The sequence below is a fragment of the Pyrus communis genome, chromosome 17 (assembly GCF_041283825.1).
Source record: "Pyrus communis isolate YQ-2024b chromosome 17, ASM4128382v1, whole genome shotgun sequence".
Classification (NCBI taxonomy): domain Eukaryota; kingdom Viridiplantae; phylum Streptophyta; class Magnoliopsida; order Rosales; family Rosaceae; genus Pyrus; species Pyrus communis.
The window spans coordinates 4,697,121-4,710,877 of NC_142581.1; the positions used below are offsets into that span (position 1 = coordinate 4,697,121).

Consider the following 13,757-nt stretch of genomic DNA (forward strand, 5'->3'; position numbering starts at 1 on the left):
CTATCACAAATAAATTTCCTAAATCATGTACAATTCTTACTAAATTAGCTGCATTAAGTTTTTTTTGGTCAAGAATTAGCTGCATGAATTTAAAGACTGCTTGTTCCAAAAAAATCCCTGATCATCAAAATATTATCGGATCACCAGCTCACTACCGAAAGAGCTAGCATCAATTCTTCTAGAAATATTCGAAAAAATTAATATTATTGCCGAAGAAAGTACAGCAATAATTTCAGGTGTACAAGAACAAAGGGAGGAGAAAAAAAAAATGCAATGGATGGTGCAGGGAATGGAAACAGTGGGGGGTGAGTTGGTCATGACGCAGAAATAAAGGTGGTGAAAATGGGAGTTGGTTCGTGATATTAAAATTACTATAAAACGAAAGACATTCACAAAAGCTATCCACTAACGTATAAAGTCCAAGTGAGCACTGTTTTCAGCTTTTTAGAGGGCTGGCTTGACTAAATATAACACGGTTTATTTTGTTTTGTTTTGCAATTTGTTCTCTCTCATTTGGATATTTTCTCAGAGACTTCATCACTCTCTTTCTTTCTTTCCTTCCTGCAATACCTTATTTTCCTAAGAAGATCTGCAAACATAAGAACCTTGATATTTTAATTATATATATTTCCAGTGATGATCGTTTACAGGCATTATACGCAATCAAATCAGAGTCGAAATCAAGCTCAAGGCCGCTAAATTTCAACTCGATCTCATCAGAATGAAACCCATCAGGATTTACTGGTTTGAAACATCTCTTGAAATTTAAGTAAGTTCCAAAGTTTTGTTTAGTAGCATAACAGAAATACTGATTTTTAGTAGCTAATTTAATCCTAAATTGTGCTAATATTATATTGCAAAACATAATATATTCCCTCTAATTTTTCTTGAATTTAATTAAATAGAAACTAAAGAAGTGCACTAATAGGAGTTCATAATACAGGACAAAGGAAGAAAAGAGAAAATCAAGGCTCAGTTCCAACAAAAAGTTTTCAAATATGGGGAAAGCTCTAGCAAAAGGTTCCGTCGATACTCTTTCCAAAATTATATTTTACATCAAATACATCAAATGTAAAAGAATACGACGCAAAATTCATGCAATTTTATTTAAAGCAATCAGAAAGCAGTATACATCAATAGTAACACAGATGTGCAGATATGAACTGTACAGTGTACAACTAGAAAAACAAGGAACTGGGGCCTCAAAAATTTGAATAAGAAACTTACGAATCCGCCTGCTAGTGTAGGCACTATGATGAAACGAAGCTCCTTTTGATCCACCTCTACAGACAAATCTTAAACATTCTCAAAGACAAAGCAGAGGATGTGAAATGAAAGATTGGAAACCGTAAATTAGATTCATTGGAAAATACATAAATCCCGCTAGGAGATTATTCTATCATTTACAGTTTGAATTTATGTAACAATATCACCAGTATTCGTTGCAAGAGCATCTCCCGTCCTTGAAATGATGAAACCGATTTGAATCTCTTACTACTATTTCTCTCCCAGTGGCTTCCGAAATATACTTAATCGCAGTGTGGCAGTCTCCGCAAACACGGAGATTCTTAAATACTCTAATAGGTTTTGATTTCGATGTGCTAATAAGACCAAACGCCACTGCTATTTTCTCACTGTGTTGAAACAAGTAAAATCCTTTTTGTTCCTCTTCCACATCATGAAGTACAAAATCTGTATTCGGGACATAGCCCAGTTTCTTTATCTTTGAGCCCAATTGATCCAGTTCATCATAAATCTCCTTTGCCTTCGGGTGTGAAGTATCCCCAACATGAAACTTGTGGATCTTATTTTTCACCTCTATCCAGCTAGAACCTACTTCTTTGATCAAATACTTCTCTTTCATATATTTTCTTACTTTTGCCACTTCTTCCCACCGACCAGTGGAAGCATACAAATTCGATAGTAAACTATATGCTGCCGAATCACGTGGGTTCTGCTCGATAATCATCTTTGCTGCGTGTTTACCAAGCTCTATGTTACCATGCACTCGGCAGGCTCCAAGAAACGTCCGCCAGATGAGTTCATCAGCTGTAAAAGGCATTGAGTTAATAAACTCGAGGGCTTCTACAAGGGATCCTGAGCGGCCTAATAAATCAACCATGCATGCGTAATGTTCCATTCTTGGGACAACACCATGTTTTTTCTGCATTTCCTTGAAGCGTTTCCAACCCTCATCAACCAAACCCGCATGGCTGCAAGCTGACAAAACAGCAATATATGTGATCTCGTTAGGTTTTATTCCGGCTTCAAGCATTTTGTTGAACATGTCCACCGCTGCAGATGCATATCCATGTTTTGCAAAGCCCGTGATCATTGAAGTCCATGATATAACATTCCAATCTTCCATCTCATCGAAAACTAGAAAAGCAGCATCTATGTTTCCACACCTAGAATACATGGAAACCAAAGCGTTACAAATGATTTGGTTTGACTCAAGTCCTGACTTTATTATCCGGGCATGGATTTGTTCGCCCTTACCAGCTGCACAAATGCTTGCAGCTCCACTCAAGAGACTAGAAAATGTGAAAGCACTAGCCCCATATCCTGTATCCTGAATTTCATGAAAAAGTCCAAAGGCTTCTTCTGCATCTAAATGCTTGGCATACGCATCAACGATTGTGTTATAAGATATCAAATTTTTCTCATACAGAACATCAAAAGATTTGCGGGCATCTTCCACCTGGCCAGACTTTGAGTACATGGTGATAAGCGAATTTCCCACACAGTTAACGGAAGCAAGACCTGATTTCACTGCCAGGGAGTGAATTTGTTCACCCTTACGCAGATCCGAAAGATTTGCACAAGCCTTCAGAATGCTAGAAAATGTGAAATGATTTGGTGGAACATGACCCGACATCATTTCAACAAAAAGTTTGATGGCTTCCTCATCACCCTTTCCGCTCTGCACATATCCATTGATAATTGCAGTCCATGACATAACATTATGGTTTGGCATCCGATCAAATACCTTCCTCGCATCATTCATCGATCCATCAGCTGCACACTTGGCATACATGTCCACCAAACAACACCCGACACAATGACCTAAAGCCAATCCAGACCGTATAACCCACGAATGCAATTGCTGCCCCAGTGAAAGTGATTCCAACTTTGTACACGCCGATATAACGCCACTTAGTGCAAACTGGTCAGGCATGAACCCACTCAACAACATATCCACATACAAACCAATAGCCTCTCTGGGGAAACCCATCTGTGCAAACCTAGTAATCATCAAAGTCCACGTCACCGCATCCGTCTCAGGCATTTCCTCAAACACCTTATACGCTTCACCCAAATCTCCACCACCCTTCGCAAACATATCGATCAATGAACACCCAACACACACATCAGACCCAAGATACCCACCTTTGATCACCGACCCAAAAATTATCTTCCCAATCCCAATATTCCGGGCATTCGAACACGCCCGAATCACAGATGCAAAGCAATACTCATTCGGGTAAAACCCATGTTCGAGCATATCAAGAAACGTCGTGATCGCTTCGAATCCCATATTATTGTTCGCAAAACAAGACACCATGGCGCTCCAAGAAACCAGATTTCTCTCACTGCCCATGTTTTCGAAGATCGAATTCGCCTTCTTCCAGTCCCCAGATTTCGAATACAAGCTAATCAAGGAGTTCAGAAGTACCGGGTCGGGTTCGAGCTGGGAGTGAGCTAACCGGTCGTGGACGAGCTTGCCCAGGTCGAAGTTCCGGGACCGGATGCAGGACTTGATGAGGAGTGAGTAGGTGGGGAGGTCGGGGTGGATCCCGCGCTGCGCCAGGAGATCAAGGGTGGTGATTGCTTTGCGGAGATGGCCGACATTAATTTGGTTGATCAGACGGTTGTTGAGAAGCTCAAAGTTGGTGGCTTTCGGACCGAGAGGAGGAGGTGGAGGGAGTTTGGCGGGAGCGGGAAGGGAGAGGCTGAGGCCCGGCATATTATCTCTAACGGCTAAGTCTGAATCCCATTTCAAATTTCAGTTATTCACTGCGAGGTTTAGTGGGAGGTTGATGAAAAATAATCCATTTGTTTGGGTTGGGCCTGGACAACATAGACACAAAGCAATATTATCTTGAACAGGGTTATAGCTCGAACGAATTACAAGTTGATTTCTACCTACCCCAATTTTCTCAATCTAGATTTCAAAATTGAGTCTAATTTTTTTGTTATAAAATATGTGAACTATAGTAAACCATGAGATATTTTCTAAACCTCAATTGAGATTTGAATTGTTGGGTTAGGCTAATCCCTTAAATCTTTTTAACTTAGTGCAAATTTGCTAAAGTATTAGACTTTCATGGCTTGACAAAAAGTCAAACATTTACTGTCCTCATCTTGTACTCCTTGTAAACAAGTAATTATCCCTTTCACCAAATCTATCAAGGCCATAAATTCAGACTTTTGAAATTTGATTCAACAACTAAAATTATTTTAACTTTTAAAATTAATTTCTATTTGTAGCCGTCAGATCAAATTTTAAAGGGTTCAGATTCATGACCTTGGCGGATTTAGTGGAAGATCCCCTTCCAATATAAACTCTCTTATTACATGGTCTATGGCCCACCCCACATCCAACACCTATTATTATATTAATATTTTTATTAAATAAAAATGAAAACACCGACACGAAAATTAGATCTCTCCTCACTCGGAAGTTTGATCCCTTCCACGCTCTCACACATGGTCTTCTTCTTCACACCCAGCTGAGATCTCACACACTCACACACTCACACACTTCCATCACCTTCTCTCTCTCTCTCTCTCTCTCTCTCTCTCTCTCTCTCCTCATTCCACTTTCCAATCAGCTGAGAGACAGAACTCAAATTCTTTTGCTGCTGCTAGAGTCAAAACACCATTCGATCATTCTCCGTTTTGAGGTCGAGGGCGCTCTGATCGGAGCTTGGTTGCTGCAATGGCGGTGGCCGTGCGAGGCAGCCGTGGCGGTGGCGGGTCGGGTTTTGGCGGGTTCAGCCTCCGGAGTTTCTTCTCATATCGGATCTTTGTCTCGGCTATGTTCTCTCTGCTCTTCATTGCCACGCTCTCTGTTATCCTCACCACAAATCCTTCGACTCCACACCACGACTCTGTATGTATTGCCCTCTCGTCCTTAATCCGTTTTCCATCGTTTAATTTTGTAATTAATAGAGATTTAGATTGAAATTTCGAAGCTTTAGCAAAACCCAGATGTCAATTTCACTGATTAATTACACCCCACATTCTAATTTCTAATTTTCACATTTGAAAAAAATCCCAGATTGGAAGAAAAAAACCAAATTAAGTAAAAAGTAAAAAAACCCATGTAAAAATCTTTGACTAAAGCAAAACCCAGATGTTAATTTTTTTTCACTCGGATAGGATTGAAGATTTAATCTTGATGTTTGATTGACTGCAGGCACTTCCAACAACTAGAAACGCGTACATGCGTAGGACGTTTTTAGCTTTAAATTCCGATCCATTGAAAACAAGATTAGATTTGATATATAAGCAAGCCAATGATCATGTTACTCTGGTGAATGCTTACGCGGCTTACGCCAGGAAGCTTAAGCTTGAGATATCTAGGCAAATGAGAATGTTTGATGATTTGGCGTCGAATTTCTCTGATGTTCAAATGAAGCCGGGTTACAGGACCGCTTTGTTTGAATCAGACGGTCCTTTGGATGAGGATGTTTTGAGGCATTTCGAGAAGGAGGTGAAGGATAAGGTCAAAATTGCTCGGTTAATGATTGGGGAGTCAAAGGAGAATTATGATAATCAGCTCAAGATTCAGAAGTTGAAGGACACCATTTTTGCTGTTAATGAGTTGCTTATAAAGGCAAAGAGGAATGGGGCATTTGCAAGCTCGATTGCTGCAAAATCGATACCAAAAAGTTTGCATTGTTTGGCCATGAGGCTTGTTGAGGAAAGAATTTCACATCCGGAGAAGTACAAGGAAGAGGAACCAAGCCCCGAATTTGAGGACCCAAGTTTGTACCATTATGCAATTTTTTCAGATAATGTCATCGCTGTCTCAGTTGTGGTACGATCTGTGGTGAATAATTCCAATGAACCGTGGAAACATGTCTTCCATGTTGTTACAGATAGGATGAATCTTGCACCGATGAAGGTATGGTTTAAGATGAGGCCTGTGGAAAGGGGTGCATATGTTGAGGTGAAGGCAGTAGAAGATTTTACTTTCTTGAACTCTTCATATGTGCCAGTCTTGAGGCAACTTGAGTCAGCAAAGTTGCAGAAGTTTTACTTTGAGAATCGGGCAGAGAATGCTACCAAGGATACACAAAACATGAAATATAGAAACCCCAAGTACTTGTCAATGTTGAATCACCTTCGGTTTTATTTGCCGGAGATGTATCCCAAACTGCACAAAATTCTCTTTTTGGATGATGATGTTGTGGTTCAAAAGGACTTGACAGGATTATGGAAGATCGATTTGGACGGGAAGGTGAATGGAGCTGTTGAGACCTGCTTTGGGTCCTTCCATCGGTACGCACAGTATCTGAATTTTTCACACCCTCTTATCAGGGAAAGGTTCAATCCGAGGGCATGTGCTTGGGCCTACGGGATGAATATATTTGATCTTGATGCTTGGAGGCAGGAGAAAAGCACCGAGCAGTACCATTACTGGCAGAACTTGGTAAGTGTTTTCTTATGCTTAAATTCCTTGCGTAGGGGAAGATTAAGTGCCATTTGGGTTAGCATTTTTGAAGTACGTAACTTTCATTTGCACAACACAATTTGTAATTCACTTGGAAATTACCACCCAAATGGCGCCATATAAAATTGAAGCACAATTGTGTTGTTACCAGTTGAGTGTTGAATACAATCATACAATCGTGAATAATTCTTGTCCATGTATTTTGCAGAATGAGGACCGGACTCTCTGGAAATTGGGGACTCTTCCTCCGGGGCTGATTACCTTCTACTCGACAACAAAGTCGTTGGACAAATCGTGGCATGTGCTTGGGCTGGGGTACAATCCCAGTATTAGCATGGACGAGATTAGAAAAGCTGCGGTCATTCATTACAACGGAAACATGAAACCTTGGTTGGACGTTGCTATGAACCAATACAAGAAACTCTGGACTTATTATTTGGACAATGATATGGAATTTGTTCAGATGTGCAATTTTGGCTTATAGATAAGAAAAACCATCTTCGCAACTCCACTCCAAGTTCATCAGCGAGTCACCGCTATCGTCTGTCACTACAACCTCAGAGCAAAGCTCGGTGAGAAATTATGTCTTGGGTCTTTTTTGTTTCTGGGAAAAGCTGTCTGTTATGCTTGCCTTAATGTTGTATCTGTTATTCATGTGAAGCATGGGTCGTAAACAGCCAGATTGAGAATGTATACGTAGCAATTCTTATGCACTTTGCATAATATGTAATTCATCGATTCAGACTACTTAAAACCTTCAGCATTCGTCAAATGAATCTGATCCTACCCTAAATTCTCTCTATCGAAAGACTTATCTCTCACTTTATATCGACAGGAAGTCGAGTAGAGTGCAGTAAAGGTACATAATCTATGCCGTTTGTTGTTTATGAATGTTCTTAGTATTCCTGCTAATGTTATTACGTAATCATAATTCATTTGTCAAATTTGGTTGGAAGGTCTTATTTGTAGGACATAGCTACGATACGTATACATTCACCATTTAAAAAGTCGACTGTTTATCTAAAATGGTTCATGAGATTGCCATAACTTCTCATTTTGGTTCTTGAAATTTAAAATTGATATAAGTGGTCATTGAGATTGTTCACTGTAGATCGTTTTGGTCATTCCGGAAGAAATCTCCGTTAAATTAAGGGTAATTTTGTTAAATCAACTTTCTCCTTGAACATGTGGTTTCTTCAATTTAACAGAAAATTTTCACAGAAAAAACAAAATTATTGACGGGGACAATTTAAGAAACTACTTCAATTGATTTTAAATTTAAGAGACTAAAATTAAAAGATAATTTTGACTAAAAAGCGTCCCGTATGACTTGTTTTCTTTGGTTGCATGTTCAAATGTTAAATGGTGAATGTAGAATTCTTGTGATTGTGATTGACGGATAAGAATTGACATTGTAGTGATGCAAACGGACACGCAATCTCCTTACATGGTGAACGTACCAAGTAAAGGAACCGGATCCCATCCGGATATAAGGAAACTGAGGTCACTAATTAAGGAATCTAAATTGTTAAAATTTGATATAACGATTAATGATTATAATTTTTAGAGAGATTTTTTATTTATAACCGCTGTGTCAAATTTTAACGATCTGAATTTTTTTATTAATGAGCTCAGTTTATTAGGATCTGGAAGAGATCCGGTTCCTTAAGTAAATACAACTGGTGGGTTATGCAAAACGGGTACTTGTGGTGATGTGGGTGCTTTGCAATTGGTGACATCATATTGAGATGGGTAATGCGTATGAAGAATGCATATATTTGCAATTGGGTTAGTAATTTAATTAGCAAAAGTGCCCACCCAAACCATGTCCAGGTCAGATGCATATGCTTTCCTAGATCCGTTTCAGATTCTTATCATATTTAAAAATTAAAAAGTTAATTAGTTAAAAATGGAGTTGTCTTCCCCTTTCTCTGGCCTAATGAGAACACATGTTTTCTCACCTTGCCATTGGAATAGCAAAAATAAAATGATATAGGCGCATCATTTTTCTTCTCATACAAATTTTCTGTTATTTTTGTCGTCGAATTATATAAATTAAATAAAAACAAAATACAAGATTAAACAAAATAGTGTAAATGTAAAAAAAATATTGTGTGATTATCATTTTTTCAAGAATATGCATGCAATGCTCGCCTCTCAAGATAAGAGCATGAGAAGCATCAAGGTAGGAGTTCACTTACAGAAATCTTGTTACGACTTTTCATTAAGAGAATGAGATGCATTGTTCGTCTTCTTTTATGAAAAAAGAACACAAACCGCAAAAAATTCTTTTAAACCAATGAAAACTTTTATAGAAGCTTGTAGCTAAATGGGTTAACGTTATTTGACCATGCATTCGAAATTTTAAGTTCGACTCTCGTAGCTCGTGTACCGCATAACAATAGTTGAATATGATGTATGGTATAGGTGACAAATGGTGAACGAAGTTATGATAATGCAGGTAAGAGTAAATTGAATTGGTGCCAGTCAAATGGTGTTACGTTGGATGGAATTGCCATATCTCCACACCTAACCGACCTTCAACGACGGCGTGTCCACCTCACCAACCGAGCCAGTGGCCAATCTTGACCCGCTACAGTATTCCCTAAATACAATTGAAAATCTTTTCTTAATATAAAAGCTCATCACTTTCCGCCTACCCCAGATCTTTGATTTCTTGGGTTCGCTCGATTTCCTCAGATTTTCAATCCCCCTTCTCTCCTTACAGAAGAACACTTTCAGGTTCGGATCCTTTTGCTTTCTGGGTTTTGATCAAAACGTTCCCTTTCACTGCTGTACTTTACTGAATGCAATTACAGCCATTAAATTATTTGACTGACTGCGGTTAAAAATCATAGCTTTTTCTGAAACTTGATTGGTTGCCATGATTTGGGATTGTTGATCTGTGTTTCCTTTGTTAGTGTTATTCGGTTGCTCATAATCTTGACGATGAATTTCGTTTTGCACTGATCTGTGGATTCTTGGAAATTTTCAGATTGATTAGATCATGCTTTTTAGTTCGTCCAGTCATTTGGTTGATGGGTTGTGGAATTTATGATTTTTATATTAATATGATTGAATTTTGTTTTAGATAAGTAAAGAGTAAGTGGGTCTGGTTTAATTTGCTTAGTTTCAGAGAACAATTGGACTGTAAAAGTGAGGGCTTAGTGAGGCAATGAAAGTTTAGTTTTTTTTTCTTTTGTTTCTCCACTGAGTCGATCGGAACAATTGGACTGTAAAAGTGAGGGCTTAGTGAGGCAATGAAAGTTTAGTTTTTTTTTTTGTTTGGCCATTGAGTCGATCATTGGACTGTAAAAGTGAGGGCTTAATGATTCAAACTGGGGTAACAGCTTTGTTCGTTAGATTTGTTAATTTAGTGTTATTCATCTGAGGATCAGACACTTAATGTTTAATCTCGTCTATGTTCTACAATACGAAATTAGTATGCAGGGCTTACCGGCTTAGTAAGTTCGTATGGGAGTATCATTGTTCATTAAATTTGTTATTTTTGTTTAATACATTTGAGAGTCATATACATAATTTTCAATCTCATCAATGATATACAATGCTGCGATAAGTGTGTAGGCATTGGAATATGTGATTACCTGTGAAATTAATTTATGATCTAGTGTTTTGTAATTTGAGCAATTGAAGTTTGTTGGATTTCATCAAAGCATCCTGACATTTTGTTTTTCGGGACTAAGGTCCCTCAGATCTGTACTTCGTATTTTGTCATTACATGGATATAAAATTGACGCTCTCACTAACAAATCCAAATGTCAAACAGGCAAAAAGATGGCTGCAACACCAAAACCTACAAGAATAGGCCTTGCTGGTTTGGCTGTCATGGGCCAAAATTTGGCTCTCAACATTGCAGAGAAAGGCTTCCCCATTTCGGTATACAATAGAACTACCTCCAAAGTTGATGAGACTGTTGAGCGAGCTAAAAGGGAAGGAAACCTTCCCCTTTATGGATTCCATGATCCCGAATCTTTTGTTAAGTCAATCCAGAAACCCCGTGTCGTGATTATGCTTGTCAAGGCTGGGGCGCCCGTTGACCAGACCATAAAGACCCTCTCCGTCTACCTGGAGAAAGGTGACTGCATCATTGATGGTGGTAATGAGTGGTATGAGAATACTGAGAGGAGGGAGAAAGCCATGGCTGAATTAGGTCTTCTTTACCTTGGAATGGGAGTTTCAGGTGGTGAGGAGGGCGCCCGATACGGGCCTTCTATGATGCCTGGAGGTTCCTTTGAGGCCTATAAGTACATTGAAGACATTCTTCTTAAGGTGTCAGCTCAAGTTCCGGACAGTGGTCCTTGTGTGACTTACATTGGCAAAGGTGGGTCTGGTAACTTTGTCAAGATGATTCATAATGGGATTGAATATGGCGATATGCAGCTGATAGCGGAGGCTTATGATGTACTGAAATCAGTTGGAAAGTTGTCAAATGAGGAACTCCAAAAAGTTTTCTCAGAGTGGAACAAGGGTGAACTTCTCAGTTTCCTGATTGAAATCACTGCTGATATATTTGGAATCAAGGATGACAAGGGAGATGGATATTTGGTCGACAAAGTTTTGGACAAGACTGGCATGAAGGGTACTGGTAAATGGACCGTACAGCAAGCTGCTGAACTATCAGTTGCAGCTCCAACAATTGAATCTTCTTTGGATGCAAGGTTCCTCAGTGGGTTAAAGGAGGAGAGGGTTAAAGCAGCTAAAGTGTTCAAATCAGCTGGCTTTGAGGATAGCTTGAACACCTCAGAGGTGGATAAGGCAAAGTTGATCGATGATGTGAGGCAAGCACTTTATGCATCAAAGATATGCAGTTATGCACAAGGGATGAATTTGATCCGTGCAAAGAGTATTGAGAAGGGATGGGACTTGAAGTTGGGCGAATTGGCCAGGATCTGGAAGGGTGGTTGCATCATTCGTGCAGTGTTCCTAGACAGAATTAAGAAGGCATATGACAGGAATGCTGATCTTGCAAACCTTCTTGTGGACCCAGAGTTCTCGAAAGAGATCGTTGAGAGGCAGTCTGCCTGGAGAAGGGTGGTATGCCTTGCTATCAACTCAGGCATCAGCACCCCTGGTATGTCAGCTAGTCTAGCTTATTTTGACTCCTACAGAAGGGAAAGCCTGCCCGCTAACTTGGTCCAAGCTCAACGTGACTACTTCGGTGCTCACACATACGAAAGAACTGACATGGAAGGTGTTTTCCATACTGAATGGTTCAAGATCGCCAAACTGTCAAAGATTTAAGTCCTATTTCTGTGACACATTCAACTCAAGCAGAGAACACTCCATCTGAATAATTTCTGCTGACGATTTTACGCTGGGCGGAGCTTCTGCCAACTCTTTTTCAGTGAAAATATTTATCCCAAATAAGTTTTATCAGTTTATTTTTCAAGACTCTGAAGTGTGCTTTGTTATGCTTGTGCTTTTGGCCTTGAAAGATGTAATTCTATTCAATTCAGGGGAACTCAAAATTTTTATATTTTTCTCAATTTCTGCATCTCTAATTATATATTTTTGTGCATTTTTCTTGCAATTATTGACTTTTTTGTCTTTGCATGTGCCAAATATTCCTCAAATATTTACTTTGCTTTTGGGGTGTCAAATGTGCCCCATAAATCTGAATAATGTGGTTTCCATGTGCTAAATTCACTTTAAATGAACCAAATCTGGTGAGGCATCACAGCTGTTAAAATTGGGTCCAGAAAAAGCCTAAATTGGTTGTACCCTTGCTCTACCTCTGTTGACTCTCAGCTAAAAAAATTGTATTCCACCTATCAAAACTTGTATTCATATTCACTTCAGTTGTACCAAACCATATTCTTAAGTACCAAAAATTTTAAAGTACAACGATGTATGAATGACATTGTATAACTTAACAGTCGATTGAATGTGAGCTGAAGAATTTCAGTATTGAAAATTCTAAAATATATCAATATACGATTTACATTGTATAATTTAACGATCGGCTGAATGTGAATTGAATGAGCTGAAGTATTTAAATACTGAAAATAGTAAAGTAAATCGATGTATAATCAACATTTTGTAACTTTAGGATCGACTGATGGAATTTAAACAAATTTTACCCACTGGGTAATCCACTTACAGGACATTTATATTTTATATTGTTTGTATAGGACTCCCCAAATACTAAAGTAACACAAGAATCTCTTGGTGAAAGGTTATTTTCTTATCTGATCTTCATGTTGACTTAATGAATAATAAGACAAAGGCAAGGCAAAAAGACATGTTCTATGGTTTCTCTATTAAATTCAATTCTCACTTTCCTAAACAAATGTCTGCATGTGTTCTAACTACTGCTGATAACATGCAGATTTCTCCAATGCGGGACAAATCTTGATGGATAATTGCAGAATGTGAGTAGCCGATCAATCTATACAATATATAGCCAGTCAACAGTTACTCACATCTCGCGATATTTAGGAATTAATGCATATATTATTGATAAAATGTGCAAATTTGATGACAAATCACAGAATTTGTTTTTATAAGTGGTGGAATATTCTTTGGAGTTGGAAGTACAGCCCATATTTGGTACTTGCTTTGCTGTTGCATTTGCACACCTGTTGCAGAAACTACTCTACCAATTTTTGTTTTTTAATTTTTTTTGTAAAACTCTACCATTTTTTTTTATGCCACAACAAAAAAACCTCAACATTCATAGTTGGCATTTGTCTTTCTAGGTTGATCTTTTTCTTTCCAGCACAACTTGTTAACATACACACATTCTGCATGATAATTTCTAAGCTTTTAAAACCAGTACATCAATATTTTCTTTTTTTGCAGATGGCCACATGTATATATGCTTTCTGATCTTTCTTCTTTCCAGCAAATTGCTCACACTGTTTGCTTCATAGCCACATGAGACAGCGGCACTAACACTCCATACACAAAATGCATTATTGTTGAGAAAACTTGAGAGACAAACACACCATAATTTCATGCTTGCATCACAAAATACCGCCTTTTTCCGCCAGAAACTTAATTATTCCGAGATTAAAAGAATATGCTGTGACAAAATTTAACCTTTACACTTTCA

General features: G+C 38.5%; 3 protein-coding genes across 3 annotated transcripts; 2 read left to right on the top strand and 1 right to left on the bottom strand.

Moving 5' to 3' along the window:
• Window positions 1–1,327: 1,327 nt before the first annotated feature.
• Window positions 1,328–4,013, bottom strand: LOC137708892 (pentatricopeptide repeat-containing protein At3g49170, chloroplastic). Its single transcript, XM_068448053.2, has one exon. The coding sequence runs from the start codon at window positions 3,965–3,967 to the stop codon at window positions 1,430–1,432; it is 2,538 nt and encodes an 845-aa protein (XP_068304154.2). The 5' UTR covers window positions 3,968–4,013; the 3' UTR covers window positions 1,328–1,429.
• A 625-nt stretch (window positions 4,014–4,638) lies between these two features.
• On the top strand, window positions 4,639–7,482 carry LOC137707808 (putative galacturonosyltransferase 9). Its single transcript, XM_068446724.2, has 3 exons — window positions 4,639–5,116; window positions 5,423–6,661; window positions 6,891–7,482. The coding sequence occupies exons 1-3, from the start codon at window positions 4,943–4,945 to the stop codon at window positions 7,164–7,166; spliced, it is 1,689 nt and encodes a 562-aa protein (XP_068302825.2). The 5' UTR covers window positions 4,639–4,942; the 3' UTR covers window positions 7,167–7,482.
• A 1,613-nt stretch (window positions 7,483–9,095) lies between these two features.
• On the top strand, window positions 9,096–12,189 carry LOC137707498 (6-phosphogluconate dehydrogenase, decarboxylating 2). Its single transcript, XM_068446376.2, has 2 exons — window positions 9,096–9,424; window positions 10,470–12,189. Exon 2 carries the CDS (start codon window positions 10,478–10,480, stop codon window positions 11,942–11,944), a length of 1,467 nt encoding a protein of 488 aa, XP_068302477.2. The 5' UTR covers window positions 9,096–9,424; window positions 10,470–10,477; the 3' UTR covers window positions 11,945–12,189.
• The last annotated feature ends 1,568 nt before the right edge of the window (window positions 12,190–13,757 follow it).